This window comes from Copadichromis virginalis, linkage group LG6, assembly GCF_057382275.1.
Source record: "Copadichromis virginalis isolate Kocher_CV1m ecotype Utaka linkage group LG6, C_Virginalis_male_GT1.1, whole genome shotgun sequence".
Classification (NCBI taxonomy): domain Eukaryota; kingdom Metazoa; phylum Chordata; class Actinopteri; order Cichliformes; family Cichlidae; genus Copadichromis; species Copadichromis virginalis.
Window position 1 is genome coordinate 9,297,505 of NC_140623.1, and position 20,687 is coordinate 9,318,191.

The 20,687-nt window shown below is 38.0% G+C and overlaps 1 protein-coding gene across 1 annotated transcript; it reads left to right on the plus strand.

Moving 5' to 3' along the window:
• The first annotated feature begins 3,916 nt into the window (after positions 1–3,916).
• On the plus strand, positions 3,917–16,164 carry rac2 (Rac family small GTPase 2). Its single transcript, XM_085458481.1, has 7 exons — positions 3,917–4,023; positions 10,144–10,215; positions 12,188–12,305; positions 13,191–13,253; positions 13,885–14,044; positions 14,351–14,484; positions 15,647–16,164. Exons 1-6 carry the CDS (start codon positions 3,989–3,991, stop codon positions 14,479–14,481), a joined length of 579 nt encoding a protein of 192 aa, XP_085314607.1. The 5' UTR covers positions 3,917–3,988; the 3' UTR covers positions 14,482–14,484; positions 15,647–16,164.
• Positions 16,165–20,687: the final 4,523 nt, after the last annotated feature.

Consider the following 20,687-nt stretch of genomic DNA (forward strand, 5'->3'; position numbering starts at 1 on the left):
ATTCAAGGAATTATTCAGGAGGAAAAAATAGCATGTGAATATAAAGTCCTCATAATTAAACCTGACATTATAACTATTATAAAAGCGAGGTGTTAATGTGTATTCTGAATAATGTTTTTTTTTTTTTTCAAAAAAAGTGATGTGAGAAGTCGAACAAATGTAAGAAAAACAATAGTTTAAATAGCTGTGAAAGATAAAGGAAGAGCAACTGTGCTGTACAAGCTCAGGGTTTTAAACGTGAGTCAATAGCAAAAACTGTTGCTAAAGTGCCATCTAGTGGTTGGAGATGAACATCACAAATGCTGTTTTTCTTGCGTGGTTGTATGAAGGCGTGTTTTTGTCTTGCTTAATGGAAATAGTTCAACATTTGCCGTCATCTTACAGCTTCCTGGAAACAGTATCTTTGGGCCAGGTATTGTTGATCTAATGCTTATAAACATTTAGTAGTATCTCTGAAGAAAATCTAGACTGGTTTCAAGCAGAGTATTACACCGAAAAAAAGCCCTTTCAAGAGGTTTTAATGACAGGCTTTTAACTGTTTGGGGTAACTGAGGGCTCTCTCTGTTTATATGATTGCCTTGGGGTCATTTTGGTGGTGGTCAGAGGGCCCGGTGGCGCCAGTGTCCGGCAGCCTCGCCTCTGTCAGTGCGCCCCAGGGTGGCTGTGGCTACAATGTAGCTTGCCATCACCAGTGTGTGAATGTGTGTGTGAATGGGTGGATGACTGGTTGTGTAAAGTGCTTTGGGGTCCTTAGGGACTAGAAAAGCGCTATACAAATACGGGCCATTTACCATTTTTTAAAAAACACAACTTCTCCTTACTTTGCATTGCAGATGATCTACAACTATGTCTGCCTATACAAACCATGTTGCTTCATCACCTGCAAACTGTACACAATGCAGCAGCTTGTCTTTTGAGAGGAAAGAAACAGGATGATTACAACAGCATTGCACCATCACAAGACCCACCTCAAAACGCCATTTTTTATTTTAAGACTACAGTGAGGCCAAAAAACTAGTTCATGCTTTTATTACTTCTAGGCTCAACTATTATAATTCTCTCATAGTACTCATAGGCTGTACTAATGATCCAACATGCTTCAGCTGCTTCTGATTTTTGGGGTTTCTCTGTTTTCTTTGTATTATTCTAAAGACTTACCTTACAATATAAAGTACATATATAAATAAAACTGCACCTACTGCACCCTACTACTGAACTTTTATAGCCATACACCCCGACTACATCAATGACGTCTATGAACCAACTGCTCTTGTAGATTCTTAAATGTAGGCGTAAAAATGGGAGGTGAGAGAGTCTTTTTAGTGGTGGCCTCTAATCTTTGGATCAACCTACCTTTTCACATAAGAGATGCCCAGTCACCCAAATATTTTAAAACACCTAAAAAAAACCTACTTATTCTTGTTGGTACAGTATATCCTGGCCTTTATTGTGCAAGCACGGTCTTGTTTGTTTCTATTGTTTTATTTGATGGTATTTTTTAAATTTATTAGAGTTCATGATTTATTGTGTTTTTCAGGGCATGTTTATTGTTGATTTGTATTGTTACAAGCTGGAGAACTCAGGAGTGGACCATCACCCCACTACATGGATACTGGACTACCTCACTGACCGACCACAGTATGTGAGAACTCAGGGCTGTATGTCGGACAGGGTCTTCTGCAGTACGGGGGCCGCACAGGGAACTGTTCTGGCTCTGTTCCTCTTCATCATCTACACTGCAGACTTCTCCCACAACTCCACCCAGTGCTTCCTGCAGAAGTTCTCTGTTGACTCTGCAATAGTCGGCCTCATCTCTGATGGGGACGACAAGGAGTACAGAGAACTGACCCACAACTTTGTGGACTGGTGCCAGCTGAACTACCTCCAGATCAACACTAATAAAATATAAGGCACAAACATCCTCCACTACAACCACTAAACATTCAAGGTATGGACATTGAGGCTGTGGACAGCTACAGGTACCTTGGTGTTTATCTGAACAATAAACTGGACTGGACTCATAATTCAGATGCCTTCTACAGAAAAGGGCAGAGCAGGCTGTACCTGCTGCAGAGACTCAGGTCTTTTGGAGTGAAGGGCCACTCCTTCTATGTCTCTGTGGTGGCCTCAGCCACCTTTTACAGGGTGGTCTGCTGGGATGGCAACATCTCTGCCGGGGACAGGAAGAGACTGAAAAGGCTTTTCTGGAGAGCCAGTTGTGTTCAAGGATGCCCTCTGGAGCCAGTGGAGGTGGTGAGTGATAGAAGAATGGTTGCCAAGCTGTCATCCCTGTTAGACAACATCTCCCACCCAATGGAGGAGACTGTGACAGCACTGAGCAGCTCCTTCAGTGGGAGACTGCGGCACCCACGATGCGGGACGGAGAGATTTCGCAGGTCTTTCCTCCCCACTGCTGTCAGACTCCACAACAAAGACTTCAACTGATCAAGCACACACATCCACACATGTGCAATAACACTAAGTGCAATACTCTTTATCTGACAACATTGTATTTTACTCAGTTGTATATGGTATTTGTATTCTATTTCTATTCTATTAGATAGTATTTTATTCTATTAAATTCTATTATGTACAGTATTTTTATTCTCATTCTTTTGGAGATTATGTATCGAAATTTCAGGAGAGGGACCACACCTCCAAACACGCTCCTTCTGGCTGTCATCTATATAGGTTCCCCCAGTTCTGCAAGCTGTTCATTCTCGTTTACGTGCCCCTCCCTCCCTTCTTTTTCTCCATTCTTTAACTTCTTCGCTTCTATTTAGTTCATGGGGATCTGCCAGGCCTGGGAGCCATCGCCAGTCCCCTTCGAGGCCTTCCCCAAACCGCAGCTCAATTCATGTCAAAGCCATTCACCTTTACCTACTAAAACGCTGTCAAACCTAAAGATGAGGACGTGGCCCAGCTAGTGAAGTTATCTTATTCTATTCCTGTGTTTTTCTAATTTTTGCTATGTAACTTTGCACTGTCCACTTTCTGCTTTAACAAAACAAATTTCCCACATGTGGGACTAATAAGGGTTTTATCTTATCTTATCTTATCTTATCTTGTGTATATATTTTGTATTGCGTTCATGTGCATTACTTGTTGTTTTAAATCTTTAAAAAAGTAAATTTGAACTTGACTAGATGCATGTTTTTGGATTATGATGAGGTGGGAGTGCCCATGCATACATTAGGACAGCATTTAGGATGCTGGGTTAGCATCACAATACCACATTTACAGACACATAACTTGAAGTTAACCGACAATAAACACTTATTTTCAGGTGGGTACTTGTATCACTCACACTGTGAGGACATACATGTCTTTTATAGTATCAGGAGTGCACCAGGAGGGATAACAAGGTTTAATGTTGTTTTAAGATGAAGGTAACCATTAGACACATACTGCAGAAAACACCAGGAAGTGAATGTGAGTAAGTGTTATGTTGTGTAAACCAAGGGAAATGTGTGAGTGCATGTCTTTAATTAATGAGGTTTATGGAATTCAATCTTTTATAGTAAATTGAAATTTGAGGTAGATTAATTTTAACTTCCATATGTTCCGGACATGCTGGTCTGCATTTACTGAATGGTAAATGCCCAAAAGAAGAGGAAGTTTAAAATAAAGCTCTTATTGTTCGCAGAATCTTCCTCTTTGTAGCCATTTCACAGCTTCTTCTCTCTTGCAACAGAGACTGCTTTTCAACACCCTTCACATTAATTTTTTTATGGGTGTCTTATTGGTATTGGTATCTTTTCAGCTTAAGGTCTGTTGTTTGAAAGAAAAAAAGAACAAAACAGGAAGAAGGCGATGAGTGCAAAAATGAAGGGAGAGAGGCTGAGTAAGAAAAAAAAAGAAGCAGCAAAAGAAGGGGGAGGGAGGTGTGCAACAATTTCCTGTAGTTGCATGCTCTTCAGCGTCTCTCGGCCTTCCTCTCTGAGTCTGTTTCAGAGTGAAGAGCACAGACGAAGCTGAGCGGAACAGGATGCAGGCTATCAAATGTGTGGTCGTGGGAGATGGGTATGCTATTATTTTACTAATTTTAACCAGTGTGTTATAAATTAAAGGGGCCTTCAAGCTTTGAATTACACAGTGGTCGCCCAGCTGACGCATAAATGGGGATTGGCCCCAGGCTCTGAATTTCAGGGTAATCAGATAGAGCTGTCAAAGGTTGTCACATGGTAGGAGCAACAGTTTGATCCACTTCAGCGAGATTACTGTGCGGTTCAGCGTAAAAGTGTAAAAGAAACTTCTGTACTTGTGTTTTATGTCCAGTGTTAACATGTAGATCTTAAGGTGTGTATTTGACAGCGGTGATTCACACTGAGCGCGCTGGATGAGCCATGCAGGCCACAACATGCAGGAAAATGCTTTAAAGCAGCAGAACTCCTCTTCAAAGATGAAAATCCGATAGATGCCACAAAGATCAGTTGAGAAAATACAAACAAAGTGAGAAAAAAGTATGACTAAAAAAAGAAGAGGCAATAAAGAAGCAGAAGCTCAAACGTGTAAATGATTAACCTCATTGTGTTTTTGACATCTGAAAAGTTGTTGAATTTATTTGCCCTAAAGGGTGAAATGTGCTGGCGTAAGAAGTTTGGATGAGCCACCGTCTGCCATCAAATGCGTTTATCGTTGAAGGTGGGGCAAAATGGCTGGCTGTTAAAGTGAAGGGAATTGTAAAGCGGAAGTTCTACAGTTGTTTCTCAAAAATAGTTCAGTAAACACTTTAACACATGCAGTTCACCATCCAGAGGTAGCACACGGGTACTGCAGCGTGTGTGCAGAGCTTCCTGGTGTGTGACACTGATTTAAAAAAAATGCAGAGAGAGAAGCCGTAACAGTGACGTGTGTAAATATTTGGAAAGGGAAACATGTGGTGTTGGCTCTATTTCATTTACCACGCTACATTTACATAAAACCCTTTTTTAAAATTGAAAGCCTTTGATTGTCAGCTAATGAAAAAGACCTTGCATGAAAAATAACAGTTCAAGTGATTTAAACAAATCCAAAACATGATTTAAGTTTTGACATTTAAAAAAATTAATTGTGTGTTTTCTCAAATATTCTTTGTAGTGTTCAAAACAAGCATCAATTATTGGCTGTTGACAGGAGACCAACAGTAGTCAGGTTTTATGTTAACCATACTTTGATAATTTTTTTGTTGTGTTTAAATAACTTGTTTTGTTGTTTTTCTTAAGAAGCTGTTTTTTAGTAGCTGCCAATCAAAAGTTTCCATTAAAAAAAGGTTTTATGTAATTTAAGTGTGCTAAAGTCAATAAAGACAGTTCACTAAAAAGAAGTGACAAAATGTGTAAAACAAACAAACAAGCATTAGTAATAATAAGTCACTGACGTGAAAATATGCTGCTACAATAAACACTGCAGAGGTAAACATGCTGAACTTTTTGTAGATCTTGTTTCATTACTTCTGACTCCGCTCCAGAACTTGACCTAGATTTCAGTTCCGCCTTTATTACTTGTTTCTTTACAACTAGTGCTGTGTACAAACTAGTACTGCAAATTTTACAATCCAGATACCAAGTAAATACAGGGTCAGTACTGCGGATACCAATACTCGCACTTTTAACCTATAAGGAAAGCCTATATAGGTAAGTGCAGTGTATCACGACTTATGAGACATGCCATTATTAATTTGCAAATTCTAAAAACATTTGAATGATTTTTACTTTCCACAATAATTAGAAAAAACAAGAAAACACACCTTTTAGTTTCTCGTGAATTTTCAAACTGGGTTTTTTGGAGACCCAGAATTTACTGTTCATGTCTCAAAAGCACGTTGGGTCAGCTTCTGTTATTAAATATTCTATAGGGTACAAATAAAATAGACGCAGTCAACACAAACAGGTTTAGACCTTTTTTAATAGGTTGTTTAAGGAATATTATGTCATGTGCAAAAGAAATAATTTATTTAACAGATTCAGTGGACTACAGACTGAACTTAAAGCACTTAATCAATCTGATACCAATATCTGTGTCTGTATCAATATTTGGATTAATTCGTTCACCTCTATTAAAAACACAACACTAAGACAAAGGCAGTCAGTTCACTTCAGTGGGTTACACAAGCAGGAGGAAGAGCTTGGAGATGTGCCCAGTTTTACACCTGCGTCCATATGAATAAAAGGAAATATTGTGAAAAGGTTTTCAAAATGTTGCCTTTTAAAATATTTGAAAGCTACATTGCAAATACCCAGCCAGCCCTTTGGAAAGTCTGTATCGTTTCATGTGACAGCCAGAAAGCTAATGATGGTGGTGGTAATTTCCACATTTATTTCTCATTTTTGATCACCTCTGCTAGGCGCTAACAGTGTATATATAGATACATACACACAGTAGTTAAACTTAACTGCTGATGGAGAAGAGGAAGTCGGTTTCATGTTGTAGGGAAGTCCGCTTCAAGAGTCGTGGTATTTACAGTTTAACAGCACAAGCATTTAAATGCAATCAGAGCTCATCAGCTGTGTTGCAAAATCCATCTTCTTTAACCCATTTTACTCCACAAATAAGAGTTTTAAATAAGAAATAATTATTTGAAATAATAATAAATAATTTCAAATAAGAACAACAGAAGTAATGTGAATGATTTAAGCGTATGGTTTAATTAGCAGCCAAGTTAATGAACATCCTACAGTCTGATGACTGACTCATTAAAACCTTACAAAACAAACAGGTGCGTTTAAAGGCAAATGGGGCAGTGGGTTATAAATGTTAAATTAAATATAACACTAGAAAGAAAAGAAATTTGGAGAGCCACACCACAGCTATTTGTATTGTACATAATTTGACAGGTTTTCAAGATAGTCCTTGAAAAGTAGAGATGACAGCAGCTAACTTGCTGTTTTTCAAAGAAAGCATCATTAATGTGCCTGAACTGAAATAAAATGAAGTTTCTGTCTATTCTGATTCTTATAGCGAAGTCGCTTTTTCTCGGAAAAAGCTAGCGTTCTGTTGCTTTCTGCTGGCAGGGCAGTTAAGGACAGAAACACGTCCCTGTGCAAGTGTATATAAACATTTCTGAAACTTACATGGGTGTATAAGCAGTAGCTGGTTGTGGTGGTTGAAGCTGACCTCTGTCAGGAAATTGTCTGCTGCTGCTGTTTTCATGCCTGAAGTCAAAATGTCGGATGTTAGAAAGTGGCTCGTGGTGCTGTCACATTCCTAAAACTCAGAGAAAGACAATTTACCACTGGTTGCTGCACATACAACATTTTTAAGGACTTGTGAGCATCCCGGTGAAGGTGGAAGCCCAGATTTGTACTTCTTGTCTCTTGCATGCCTTCTTTCCTGTCTTCCTTCTCTCACCCCAACCGGTCGCAGCAGATGGCCCCGCCCCTCCCTGAGCCTGGTTCTGCTGGAGGTTTCTTCCTGTTAAAAGGGAGTTTTTCCTTCCCACTGTCACCAAAGTGCTTGCTCATAGGGGGTCACATGATTGCTGGGTTTTTCTCTGTGTGTATTATTGTAGGATCTACCTTACAATATAAAGCACCTTGAAGCGACTGTTGTTGTGATTTCATGCTGTATAAATAAAATTGAATTTAATTGACTTCTCCTGCTAAAGTGAGTGCTGAGTTAGCAGTTATATGTGTATGTGTTAGTCCCCATAGGGAAATAGTTCCTCTGCATTTAACCCATTCACGCAGTGAAGCAGTGGGCAGCCACCAATGCAGCGCCCGGGGAGCAGTGTGTAGGGACAGTACCTTGCTCAGGGGTACCTTAGGGTAGCCGTTCAGTGGAGTTGAACCCCCGACCTTCCGATCATGGGGCCACCACTCTACCTACTGAGCTATATGACAATTAAAGCACAACAGTTATACAGCTACAGATATAATTTGTAAAATAAAGTAAACCTAATGAGTAACAAAAAAGTCAAGCCCCCTTTGAGAAATTAAAGTTTACTCAGTTTTATTTTTTCTTACATGCAGTTGTAGAGCTATGCAGCTAGCTAACTGACACCATTTGGCCTCAGTCTGGTTGAAACCATTCATCACCATATATTCACTTTTTATTCTTTTTAGACGGGACCAAAAGAAATGAAATGTCACAATAGGTTAAAACGATAGGATAAAACATGTTCATGGAAAAGCAGATTATGAAGCAGACAGAGAGAGATGTGAGGCAGAAATCTTTTTTCTTTCCTTTTTTTTGAAAGCTCGGTGTGGCCAGTTCCTGTTTTCAGCTCAAACCGATGCTTCTGAAACAGCGCGGTTCCTTTTTGACTCACACACGACCACAAAGCACACGCATGTAATGCTATACTTATGAGACCCTTTAGTGGCATTATTTAATGTGTGACCCACATCCCTGACTCAACCTCTGCATTCGACCTAAACCCTGTTTTAACCTTAACAGTGAGACTAAATCTTAAACCCACACGAGCCTTTGGAAAAAGTTACAAACTGACAACATTTCATCAGACTCGACCTCTAAAACTCAGAGTTGTCCTCACAAAGACAGAAATGCTCACAGGCACTCTGACGCTTATCTGCGTTGCTCATATCACTACTGAGTCATCTCGTCAGCAGGGCTGGTCTTTTTTAAAATGCTAACTTTTGGAATGACTGTCATTTTGTAGTTTCTGTGTCATGCATTTTTTTTCTAGTCAGAACATATTTGGATTTTATAATTAATAAAAAATTTAATTCACTAGCCACAAAGTATAAAAGTTTGTTGTTGTTGTTGTTGTTATTAATGTTGGTGCTGAAAAACACTAAAATATATACTCAGTACACTTGTACTATAACACTAAGCAGCCATGAAAGTAAAGAAACGTGCTAACAAGTGCACCCACAGATCCCTCAATGGAAGCGTCAGTTGATAATAATGATGTGTCATCCCTTCCATATTTTTGTATAACTACTTTTAATAATATACAATATAATAATAATACTTAAAAGAATTAAATATGAAAACCAAAAATTATTTTGTATATGAGAAATATGCCAACATGTTTATTTGATTTACATATTAAACATAAAAAGGTTTTTGGGGGGAGAGAATGGGGGAAGCTCAATTTCTTCTGTCTGATAATAGTTCAAAGTTCCACAAAATTATTAATCTTATTGTGGGATTTTAAAATATTTCTATTGTGTTAATGTGGTTTGAGTAAAAGGTGGGAGTATGTGAGAGTTTCGAGCAAAACCATCGAGAAGACCAGTATAAACCTGCTTTATTTGACAAACGCTTGTACGTCACAAATGTCTTTTATGGCACAGAGTCACAGGCAGACTGAGAAAAAAGGACGAGCTGATGGTTTCCTTGCAGACTGGATTTGCTTGGTTATTTATGTAAGCAAAAAAAAAAGAAGGTTATTTATCAATAAGTGTGATAAAGACTGATCCAATCAAGGGTTCTGATCTCCGTCTGTCAGATAAGAGACTCTACAGAATTCTGTTTATTTATTTATTAACCTTTATTTAACCAGGAAAAGTCCCATTGAGATTAAAAACCTCTTTTTCAAGGGAGTCCTGGCCAAGAGGCGACAACACGTTGAAATTTGATGAAACAAAAAGACTGAAGCCACTCCTCCTAGCTTATGACCAATCAGATGTATCCAGAGTGTAATCAACATGAAATATGAGTGCTGCAGTGAAACCAGGCCTCGAGTTCTTTGTGCTGCTGTTGAAAATGTTGGCAGCAAATCTGTGGAAACTAAATAAGAAGCAGGCTAGCTGATACTTGCTGGATCACCTTGCAGGCAGCCATGCAGTTTCATCACTGTGGATGTTGGGACAAGCTGAACACAGATCACTGAATTTCTGCAAATTAGAAACACAAAAACACTGTTTACAGATGTCAGCGTGCCCATGAAATCTGTATTTGTTGAATGTTTTGTTTTTGACCGTGACAGTATTTTCGAACAATGACGTCAACAAAGGAACTGGGGGAGTTGCTCACAGAGTAAATATAATGCACTTCCAGAAAACATTTAAACTTGGAGTGTGACTGATGTGTATAGGCGTGCATATTGCATCATCTCCTGTCAGTACTATATATTTTTTTCTTTATATATATATATATATATGGAATAGCAACATTTACTGTCTCTTGTGTTTTTTTCTTGTCATTCTCTATGTCTCTTTCCTGACTTCTCTTTGTCTTTTTACTTGTGTTATACAGAGCTGTGGGTAAAACATGTCTTCTCATCAGTTACACAACCAATGCCTTCCCCGGAGAGTACATTCCTACTGTGTGAGTACTACAAACAAACATCTACACACACAGAAATACAGACATAAACACTTTCGCGGTCTCTCTGTGAGGCACCTACAGGTACATGCGCATGTCTTCATTGATCAGTTGTGCACTGTGTCAGGACACACGGACAAATATTATAGAGAAGATGCACACATGTGCTGCAGTCCATCTGGAGATGTCTGACTGTAACACAGGCAGGTTTGGGCTGGCAGCAGCCTGCAGGTTATTAAAACATATTTGTGGTTCAAAGCGTGTTTGATCAAACGTCAGCTGCTTTCTGCACACGGTGAAAGAAAAGAGGAAAGAAGTGAGATGGGCTTTTCTTTTTTTAAAACAATAAATATCGCTGTGCACCTGAGGTCCTGACAGCGCTGGAATTGAACAAGTCAAGTACTAGAGTGTTGTATGTCCATGCAACACAATAGTTTTGCTACATTTTGAATGGACATTTGAACAGCTTAATGTAAAATTCAGTTAAATATGAATCTAATATGTGAAGTATATTTAAATGCATTGTTTTTATATAAACTAACCTTCTCCATAGTAAATATTTAAAAAAGATAACAATATTACTCGATTAGCAACTGTTTTTCAAATCCAATCTGATCCATTTTCCTGTATACATTTATTTATTATTATTATTATTTATTATTGTAAATATTCTTGAGGTTTGGGCAATTGGTTTAAAACACTATACAACCTTTTTGGCCATTAAGTCTCATTAATCACTTTGCTTGTTGTTTCTACAGTTTTACAAACCAAAATTAAAAGTTTTAATTGGCAAATTAATAATTAGCACAATCTATAATGTAAACAGTCAGAAATTTAAGCCCAACTTGGAATATGCAGGACATTAGAATATTGAAAGAAATATTGAAAGAAATAAAATGAATATTTCTACAATGATCAGCACTTTTACTTCAGCAAAAAATTGAATGCTTCTTCCACCAGTGGGTGCTGGTGCCTACTTCAAACTTTCACATAAAATAAAAAAAATAAAACCATATAAAGGAACACAGTCCATAAATATTACATGTAAGCCATATTAGAATGAAGGCAATAAAAGATCTAGGGAAGCACAATAAATGATTATTAGACAGGTTATATTAAACCTCAGATCTTCAGTGATGTAATGCTGCACTCTGCAACATGAAGGACCAGAACTTCATAAAAATGACTATGAGTCATCACATTTACTTCTTCAGGTGCAACTATTTAGCAACATGTGAACCCACCGTATATTAAACTGGAAACCCAGAAATATAAACACCAACATTGAGAAATTAAACTGTTATGCTTCTTTGTGACCACACGAGGGCAGCCCTGCCTTATTATGTGTCATTGTCATGTTGAGGCTGTGTGCAGGCAGTAGTGATGGCAAGGAGGACCCAATGTGCAGACACTCGGACCCAGAAAGTAAACTCAAACTCAGTTTTATTGCTAGATGGCAAACAGAGAACTGGCAAAACTGAGAATACAAAAACTAAACTGAAAATAACAACAACCTGAACTGGCAGACGGACAGATAGAAAACACAGCATGAAATGAGGGTAGATCGCGACACAAGAACACTAAAACTCTAAAAAGAAAACACACAGAGAACCTAAACTAAGAATAATCCTATAAGCCATTAGGCAAAGCTAGAATATAATGAAATAAACAAAATCAAAGAGCCAAAAACACAAAACACTGGGTCGACGACCCAGGCACCCTAACAGTTATGCTCTTATACTAGACATGGTTAATATGACTTGTGTGTCAAACTAACCAAAGTAATGTTGTTGGTTGATGTTTTCGTGAACAGTGATATTTCAAGTATGGTTGTAGTTTTTTCCCCCATTATAGGAGTTTAACTGGTTAAACAATCAGTGAACTGAAGGATTGTTTAATTAATAAATAACCAATGAAATGAAAGGCTGCCTGAGACTGGTTGACCAATCGTTGACCTTCTCTTCTCTCCCCACAGATTCGACAATTATTCAGCTAATGTGATGGTGGACAGCAAGCCGGTCAACCTGGGCCTCTGGGATACAGCTGGACAGGAAGATTATGACAGGCTCCGCCCACTGTCCTACCCACAGACGGTACAGAATCACACATACACACACAAAGCACTCGTACAGCTCATTAGAACAAGGGGGTTTTAACATTATGTGTTATAAACAATGTGTATCATATGTACCACTTACTTTCATGCTTTTAGCCATGAGATAACTACGATAAACACACAACATGTGGTAGAGTAGCTGAAGTAGTTGTTTTACATTTAACCTGATCTTCTCCACAGTAGAAACGAAACATAATTTCGTCCTTTCGAAATAAATATTTCAAGTCAGCACTTGTGAAACTGCATTCTCAAGGACATTTCAAAAAACCTTTGTCCCTAATAAAATAGCCGACTTTAATAGATCCAAAACGTCCAAAACAGGAGTTACGCTTAGTTTTCAGTAAGGACACAGGGGTCTGAATCCAGTGTTAGACCATTTTTATTAGTTTCTTTATTAGTTATCATGAGTTATTAGTCAAGTTTATGACTTTATGACTTGCAGTTTAGTTTTGCAAGTTTCTGTTTATTTGGGTTTAGGCACCATGACTAATTGATTAGTTTTAGGTTAATATAGACCTTCTGTCAGTATTACAAAACTTGCCAAAAGTGATGAGTGCTGCTCAGTCTGCTATCTGCCCAGATGTCTGAAAAGAAGAAACAGTAGAAAAATCAAGAAAATACATGGAAAACATGTTGTTTATTGTAAATATAAATGTTATAATAAATATAAACAAATGCAAGCAAGATATGCTTTCTTCCAGATGTAATGTGGAAAGCATTTCAATTTTGTGAGAACTCAACTTTTAGAGCTTGGCAAGAAGTAATGGACATAAAGTTACACAGACAGAACTTATATAACATGTCAGCTAATTAAAACTGCAGCAGCTATTCAAATTCTTTGTCTCCTTGTCTCTCCATCCAGGATGTTTTCCTAATCTGCTTCTCCCTGGTTAGCCCGGCATCCTATGAGAACGTCAGAGCTAAGGTGAGTTTTGGCTGTTTTTTATGAGGCCTGTCTCTCAGCTGCCAAGGAACAAAATGTAAAAAGGAACAAAAGGAACAGAAATATGCAAATTTCTAACTGTGTTTTATTAAAACTTCCACAGTTGGTTAAATATTAGCATGGTAAGACGCTGAAAATAAAGTGACTGAAAGAAACAGCAGTAGATCTCATCAGGTAATACCCCAAAACTCCATGGAAATAGCTGCTTTGTGAGCAAGCTACTCCACAACACAGATTTACCAGTCATAGCCCACAACAATCACTGGCTTGTGGTTTACCTGAGAAAATAAGAGGGAGGAGAAAAATAGTAATTTATTATAGAGAAAAATAATAGGTACTTGGATAAAGAAATGGAGGAAAAACCCAAACAGATCTGAAAATAAATATGAATGAATGATTGATGCTGTGTGTGAGAGTTGGATGATGTATTTCTCTCATTTCATAGCATTGTTTTTCGTGTTAAGCCTTCATCCACCTTTCTGTAACACCTGGCATCAGAGCTTCATCTCCCTCCGCCTTTGATTCTGTTTTTTGCCTCTAACACGTTCCTTGATTTTGCGTGTTCCCCTTTCTTGCCTCTTATTTAGTTTTCCTTTACTCTGTATTCTGCCAGTGGTACCCTGAGGTCCGTCACCACTGCCCCTCCACGCCCATCATCCTGGTTGGCACTAAGCTGGATCTGAGGGATGAAAAGGATACCATTGAGAAACTGAAGGACAAGAAGCTGGCGCCTATCACCTATCCACAGGGCCTAGCTCTGGCTAAGGAGATAGGTCAGTCACTCTTACTTTATTTGCTTGAAAAGCACTTTAAGATTTGAAGCTCTCCTCACCAGTGAAGATATGAAACTAGCAGATGAAGATGCTAGAGAACTTTGTAGCCTGACTGCCTCTGCAAATTTTTGTTATTCCCCTCATTTCCTGGCATCACAGTAAAAGTATAGTAGCTGTAGTTGACTATAGTGTTCTTTGAAAGTTGAACTTATTCTTCTCCACTACCAGCAAACCTTTCTTCTCTTACTTTGTCTTTGTAGTTCTTTCTCTTCTTTTATTAACATATATGTGTCTTCGCATGTATAGATGCAGTCAAATACCTGGAGTGCTCAGCCTTGACCCAGCGTGGTCTGAAGACTGTGTTTGATGAGGCCATTCGTGCCGTCCTCTGCCCTCAGCCCGCCAAGGTCAAGAAGAAGCCCTGCTCGCTGCTGTAAACGGTACGACTGAATAAAACACAGAGGAAGAGGAGGAAGAGAGATTAGACGTTTGAGAGAAGAGAGAAACAAAGTTAACTCGCTCATTAAATCAACACATAAAGTAGAGTAGAGGTTTGAGGGCTTCTTTTCTTTTCTTTGAACATAAGTCTGAAGCTATTCAATCAAGCCTTTTATTTGTCACATGCAACATACATACGTATCAGCTCCAGCCTTGAGACCACAGCTGACACCGATACGGTAGCTGCATGAAATGATGGTGGTTTTCCTTTAGTGCGAACAACTGCATGTCAATTTCACAGTTGGTCTAACAGTCCGTCACTGGTCTCTCAGTCTCCCGTTGGAGAGCTTCTCTGAGATGTTATCAATCTTGTGCTCAGAGAGCAGAGACTGCCGTGAGCTTCTCCAAGATCTTATCCGTGCTGCGTTCAATGAGCCCATTTTGAGAAGTCACGACCCGTCCCATCATTTCCATCATAGCGGGCAGCCTTGTGGGGTTTTGAAAAGCCAATTCTGCTATCTTTGATAAGCCAGGGCCAAGCCAACTCCGAACAACAAGAACCCTGTTATCGTGGTTCCGAAAAGGTAGATGTCTACAATGTCCTCGATTGACAGTCCCGCCAGGCACACGACCCTCCAGTTCCTCCACCCGTCCATTGTGTATCCGGCAGGAAAGGACACTCGGACTTACTCAAGCCCAGGCTTCTCGTTGAGAAGAGGGTGTCACTTGCAATCAGGGACCAGTTGTTCAAATCCATAATTCCTCTTTTAGGTTGTAACAGACCGTGAGAGTCATCCAGGGCAAAAGTAGAAAAGTAGACGAGACTAGACAAGGACATTGAGAAGCCAAGCAGGAAAGAGAAGGAAGAGGGAGAGGAGAAAAGTGCGACTGCCTTCGTCCAGAGCCAAACGAGAAAGGAAACTGTAGACACTTATCACTAAGAGGTGATTCAGAAGTTTGTTCTTGCACATATAATGGACAGAAACATTAAAGAGAAAAGAAAAGACATAAATGAACACAACACAAGACAGAAAAGTTTCACATGCTTTGTACTCAATTTCATTTTTTTGCAGAGGAAAAATAAATTTGTCCTGAATATTGTTGGAGTAATTTTGTCCCACAGGCATCAATTTAACCCCATGATTTATGTGACCTTTGTTTTAGATTCTCACAGGAGCACAGAAGAAGAGAAAAGGACTGCAGACCCTGAAGAATATATGCAAATCTGCCATGTCTCTAATGTATATCTACAACTTTAAACAAAACAAAAAACCAAACAATGTATGGTGTGCAGGTTTGCTATTGTTTTAGAAATGCCAACGAGCTCTTCAGTCCAAATCCAGACGCTGCCCAGACAGGATTTCTTTGTAAAATATATCAGTTTAGAGATTATAGACCCTTTGAGTTTAAGTGTAAGTCTGAGAGCAGCATGCTGCCTTCATCTAAAGTACTGCCAACAATATATATGTGTTTCATGAAACCTAAAATAAAAATAACTTTTGTAACTGAAATAAACACAGTGTTTCAGTATGATTTGTTCACTGTGCTGTTTTCAGGGTGATGAATGTAAGGAGCAGAAATGGTCGTTTGTGAGGAAGCAAGCAACAAGCAAACTTGTGTCTGAATAAGATTTATTAACAAATGTATTATTTGTTGTGCTATTAAAATAAAAATAAAACATTTGATTGCACAAAAGATTCACATTATTTCTCCACAACATGTGACCTTTTGGATTGAATGCCTATACTCAACTATGGGGGATATAAAATTCTCATTTTGATACAGCTGCTGATATCGCCTATACTCTATCCTTATTTACATATTGTGGAGAACAGCATCTTTTTCTGGTGGTGAGTTGAAAATGTTCAGACTCAAACAGCACTTTCAGTTTTGCAGTTTAATGTTTGACCAGCTTTTTTGCCAAAACACCTTCATGTTTCAATCATTTTAGTAATCCTGCGAACAGTTAATCATGTGACATGGTGCTCAAGTCTTCAGCTGTGATTTTATTTGTTATTTAATTAATACAGTTTAATGTCTTATAATATAGATAGCTACACAGGCATACAGAGAGATTGTTTACTTTATTAATCCCCAGTGCGACTGAAGATTAAACTGAATATAAAGCATTTAAAAGAAGCTCAATCTTAAACTCATAACAGAACAGTAATGTTAGTCCATATAAAACTGATGTGGAATATTTTCCTCTTGAATTATTAGGTTAACTTTGATATTTTGTGGTTAGTTTGCCAGGATGATGACTGTCATCCTCTCTGCCTTTCTGCAAGAGGCTCCATATGCCGCTGTTCTAGTGGATACTGTAAAAATAAATAAGCAATGATATATGATAATACATTATCATTAAACTCTTAACTATACAGTAGTAGTAAAAAATATTTTACTACTTTCCAAATATCAATGAAAGTATAGGCATTCATGTAATAATAATAATAATAATAATAATAATAATAATAATAATAATAATAATAATGAACATGAATTATGTTTCATTCACAAAATATTTTCTCTTGCCAGTTAGTATTGTATTGTAGTGGTATTGTAATTTTCAGGAGACTGACAGTAACAGAAATTAATTCCATAGACAAGAAATCAACATGGACGTGGACCGCCACACTGCAAAACATTTGGTAATCTTTTCTGAATGGTTTATAGTTATGACCCTATTAAGGATACACAGAAGACAATGGACGAATGGACAAAATAAAGCATGTAGAGTACTTTTCAAATTCTTTTTGGTGTTTGCTCAAATATGGGACCTTAAATAATTTTTTTTTAATAATATAATTTAACTAGACCATACCTAGAATTTTTTTGTGGTACATTTCCCTGATGACAGATCCTGATTTAATTTCATGGTTGGAAGGACCAGGAAAAATTCTAAAAATTGTTTGAGTTGAGACAAAATGACCCTATTAGCAAATCACCATCGGTTTAAGAAAGGACACAAAAAAATTCAGTTAACATACAAAATCTGATATGAAAGAGGCAACACACAGTCTAACTCTTTTGTTTTTATGTTGCATAATACAGAGAAAAACTGTTTTTACGACACTAATGATGCCAGTAACAGTCGCTGTTGGGGAGGACAGTTTACACTGAGCATGTGCAGTTTAAAGATGCCTTTTATTTTTAAGGAGGAAACCATCCTGAGCTGCTAGCTGTCCAGTTTAAAATCTATAGTGAAGCACTTTCTGATGTCTTCTTATTCCTTTTCAGTATTGTGGATGTTTTGTTCAATATTTCCTTTTTGATGTTTGTTTACCAGCCGTATTGGTATCAATACTTCCTGTTATTTAGCCGTAAATAGCCATTGTAGTGTCTTTGATTGAGATATGACTTATCGATCGTATTGATAATTTACGGAGAGCTTAGAGATGGATATCTGTGTAAGTAATGGCACAGCTTTTTTCCCCTTTTTTGTTTTTAGAATTAAGATTTTAAGAAAAGAAAAACAATTAAACCGTAGCTGAATCTGATCAGAGGAAAAGAGGTATCCGTCAGCTGTGACGCTGCGTTCTCGTTGATCTCCTTGAGATCTGAATGACATCAAACTTATTTTTGAAGTTTGCATTTACCCTGTTGTATTAAAAGAATACCTAAAGTTTCTTTTCCATTAGAGAATTTTTTGTTAACCTGTTTACTGGTCTTGATTATGCATCAAGTCAGAATCTGAAATTCATTTTTTTTAAAAAGGACGTAAAAACTCCCACGTTTTACAGCGTCGGCTATGCGGAGGCTGCCAGGCGTCGTATTTACACACCCATGGATGTTTAACTGTATTTATTGCGTACAAATAAATGTGAAATAAAGATAGCTTAAATGGAACAAGACTCTGTTTTAACACTTAATTCCTGCATCCACCTGTTTAAAATATATTATTTTAAAATAATGTGTTACATGACTACACAGAAGGATGTTTCAGCTCAGTATATAGCAAATAGAAAAAATATAAATAATTCTTAATTTTAAAATAAACATTAATCTGATTATTAAAAAAAAATTATTGGACAAAAAGTACATGGAAAAAAGAACTCGGTGAAATGGAAAAAATAAAGTTCAATATCTTGAAAATCAAATAGAATACAAGCTTTGTTTTCTTCCTTGTTTTCTGTATTTATCTGTTTGTATAAGACAAACAGTTTATCATAAGTAACTGAAAGTCTTTCGGCTCTTCGAAGAAAAACTGATGGAATCCAACAAATAAACATAACTAAAAACTGCAGCCTCAAAAGTAAAACTCATTTGTTGCTGATAACGAACGCAAATCCAAAGTGTTGTTGTTCCCACCCCAGAGCAGCAGGTGGCAGCAGCACGATACAAAGGAACTGTACTGTACTGGGATTTCTGTTCGTTTTTGTTTTTATTTTCCAAAAGAAGAAGCTGTTTTTAACGTAAACTGTTGATTATAGAGTTTTTTGTTGCAGTTTGACCTTCAGCTGAACTTAATGTTGGGTTTCTATTGATTTTAGAGAAGCTATTCGCTGAGAGGTTGTCATAATTCATGCATGAAAGGGTTAAAACATATCCTTTGTTTCATTTTTTAGTGAAACTCTGGTAGAGTAGCTTTGAAACTGATAATTCAGCATATACTAAAAAATAAAGCCTTTTCTTACAGTATATTTGTGTGTATTTTATTTTGCAATATTTCTAATTACCACACTTAAAAGTGAACAGCCTATAATGCTATCATGACTCATCACTCAAACGCATCTTTTTCTCTCCGTTTTGGCCTTCCGTCCACACTGAGACAGCGTTTTCGGTCAAAGAAAGCGCAGCGTTTTGAAAACGCTCTCCAAAGCGTATACATTTGACGCCGTTTTCGCATAGCATTGTGGAAAGCGAACTGGAGCCTTTTTAAAAAACAATGACACATTGTAGACTACGTCCACACATACACGGGTATTTCTGAAAACTGAGATTTTTCGTTTTTTTTTTAAATCCCATTCACACGTCAACACCAAAAACGAAGGAAAATGCTGCCAGGAGCATGCCAAAGCAACAGGTGGCGCTATATTCCTAACCGTGTAGAAATGTTGGCCAATCAGATGTCTAGACGCCTGGGCGGGAAAGAGTAAACAAAGATGGCGGCGCAAAGAAGCAGAACCCAGTACTATGTGTGGAGGGACCGTAACTGTCTGTGTATGTAAGCATTTAAACACTACAGAGAGTAAAATTAACAGTATTTTGTCTAAGTCCGCCATTGTAGAAATTAATTTCACCGAAAGAATAACTTGGCGCACAGTGTGACGTCAAAAAAGGCGCACACCTTTGACCCTGCGTTTTCTCCGTTTTCCTTGTCCATAGTAAACGCAAAAACGGAGTTCTTGAAAATCTCCACCCAGGCAGGAATTTTTAAAACTCTCCGTTTTCAGTGGATAAATCTACGTTTTCAAAAATACCCATACATGTGGACATAGCCTAGTCAAGTGATGCAATCATGTGATAAATTGTGACAGCCCCGTTAAAGATTAATATCAGTTTGTACATCCTCCAGATAGCTTTTCTTCAAATTCTTTAATTCTCAATCGCTTTTGTAACTTTGTACTTTTGTATTACTTGCAGCAACAACTCCACCTCATTGTTAGTCCATTTAAAAAACTAGTCGCTTTTCCTTTTCATTTTGCTGCATGTTTCAAAGAGCCGGAAAGTAAATAAACGGCAGACAGAAATGAGGCAGGTCGAGTCACCTTGCGTTTCACGCATGCGCAGTGCTGGAACAACTCTGTCAAAACGGTAGTTTGGACACGAGCATTTTCAGACAAAAACACCTTTTTCAAATTGATCCGGCCTAGTGTGACGTAAGATCACAGGCCGTTCCAATGACGTCACCAATCACCACACTTCAAAGCACAAAGCCTGCGTTGTCACAGTAACGCATTCTGCGATAGGAGGTCATATATAGGAGTGAACTTGACTCTCACACAGCCTTAACTGTCTATCTGTCCTCATGTTTGCAGTGCTGCTGTCTCCTGTCACCCTGCATGTTTCTAAGGTTAGTTTTCTCCATATTTATATTGTTCTTGTAGTTTTTGTCCTCTGGTTTTTGTCCTTGAGGTTTGAATATATGTGTGTGTGTGTGTGTGTGTGTGTGTGTGTGTGTGTTTGTGTGTGTAAATATATATATATATATATGTATATGTTTTTTGTCCACAGATGAGGTTTGAAGTGTCTGTGTGGTGCAGCT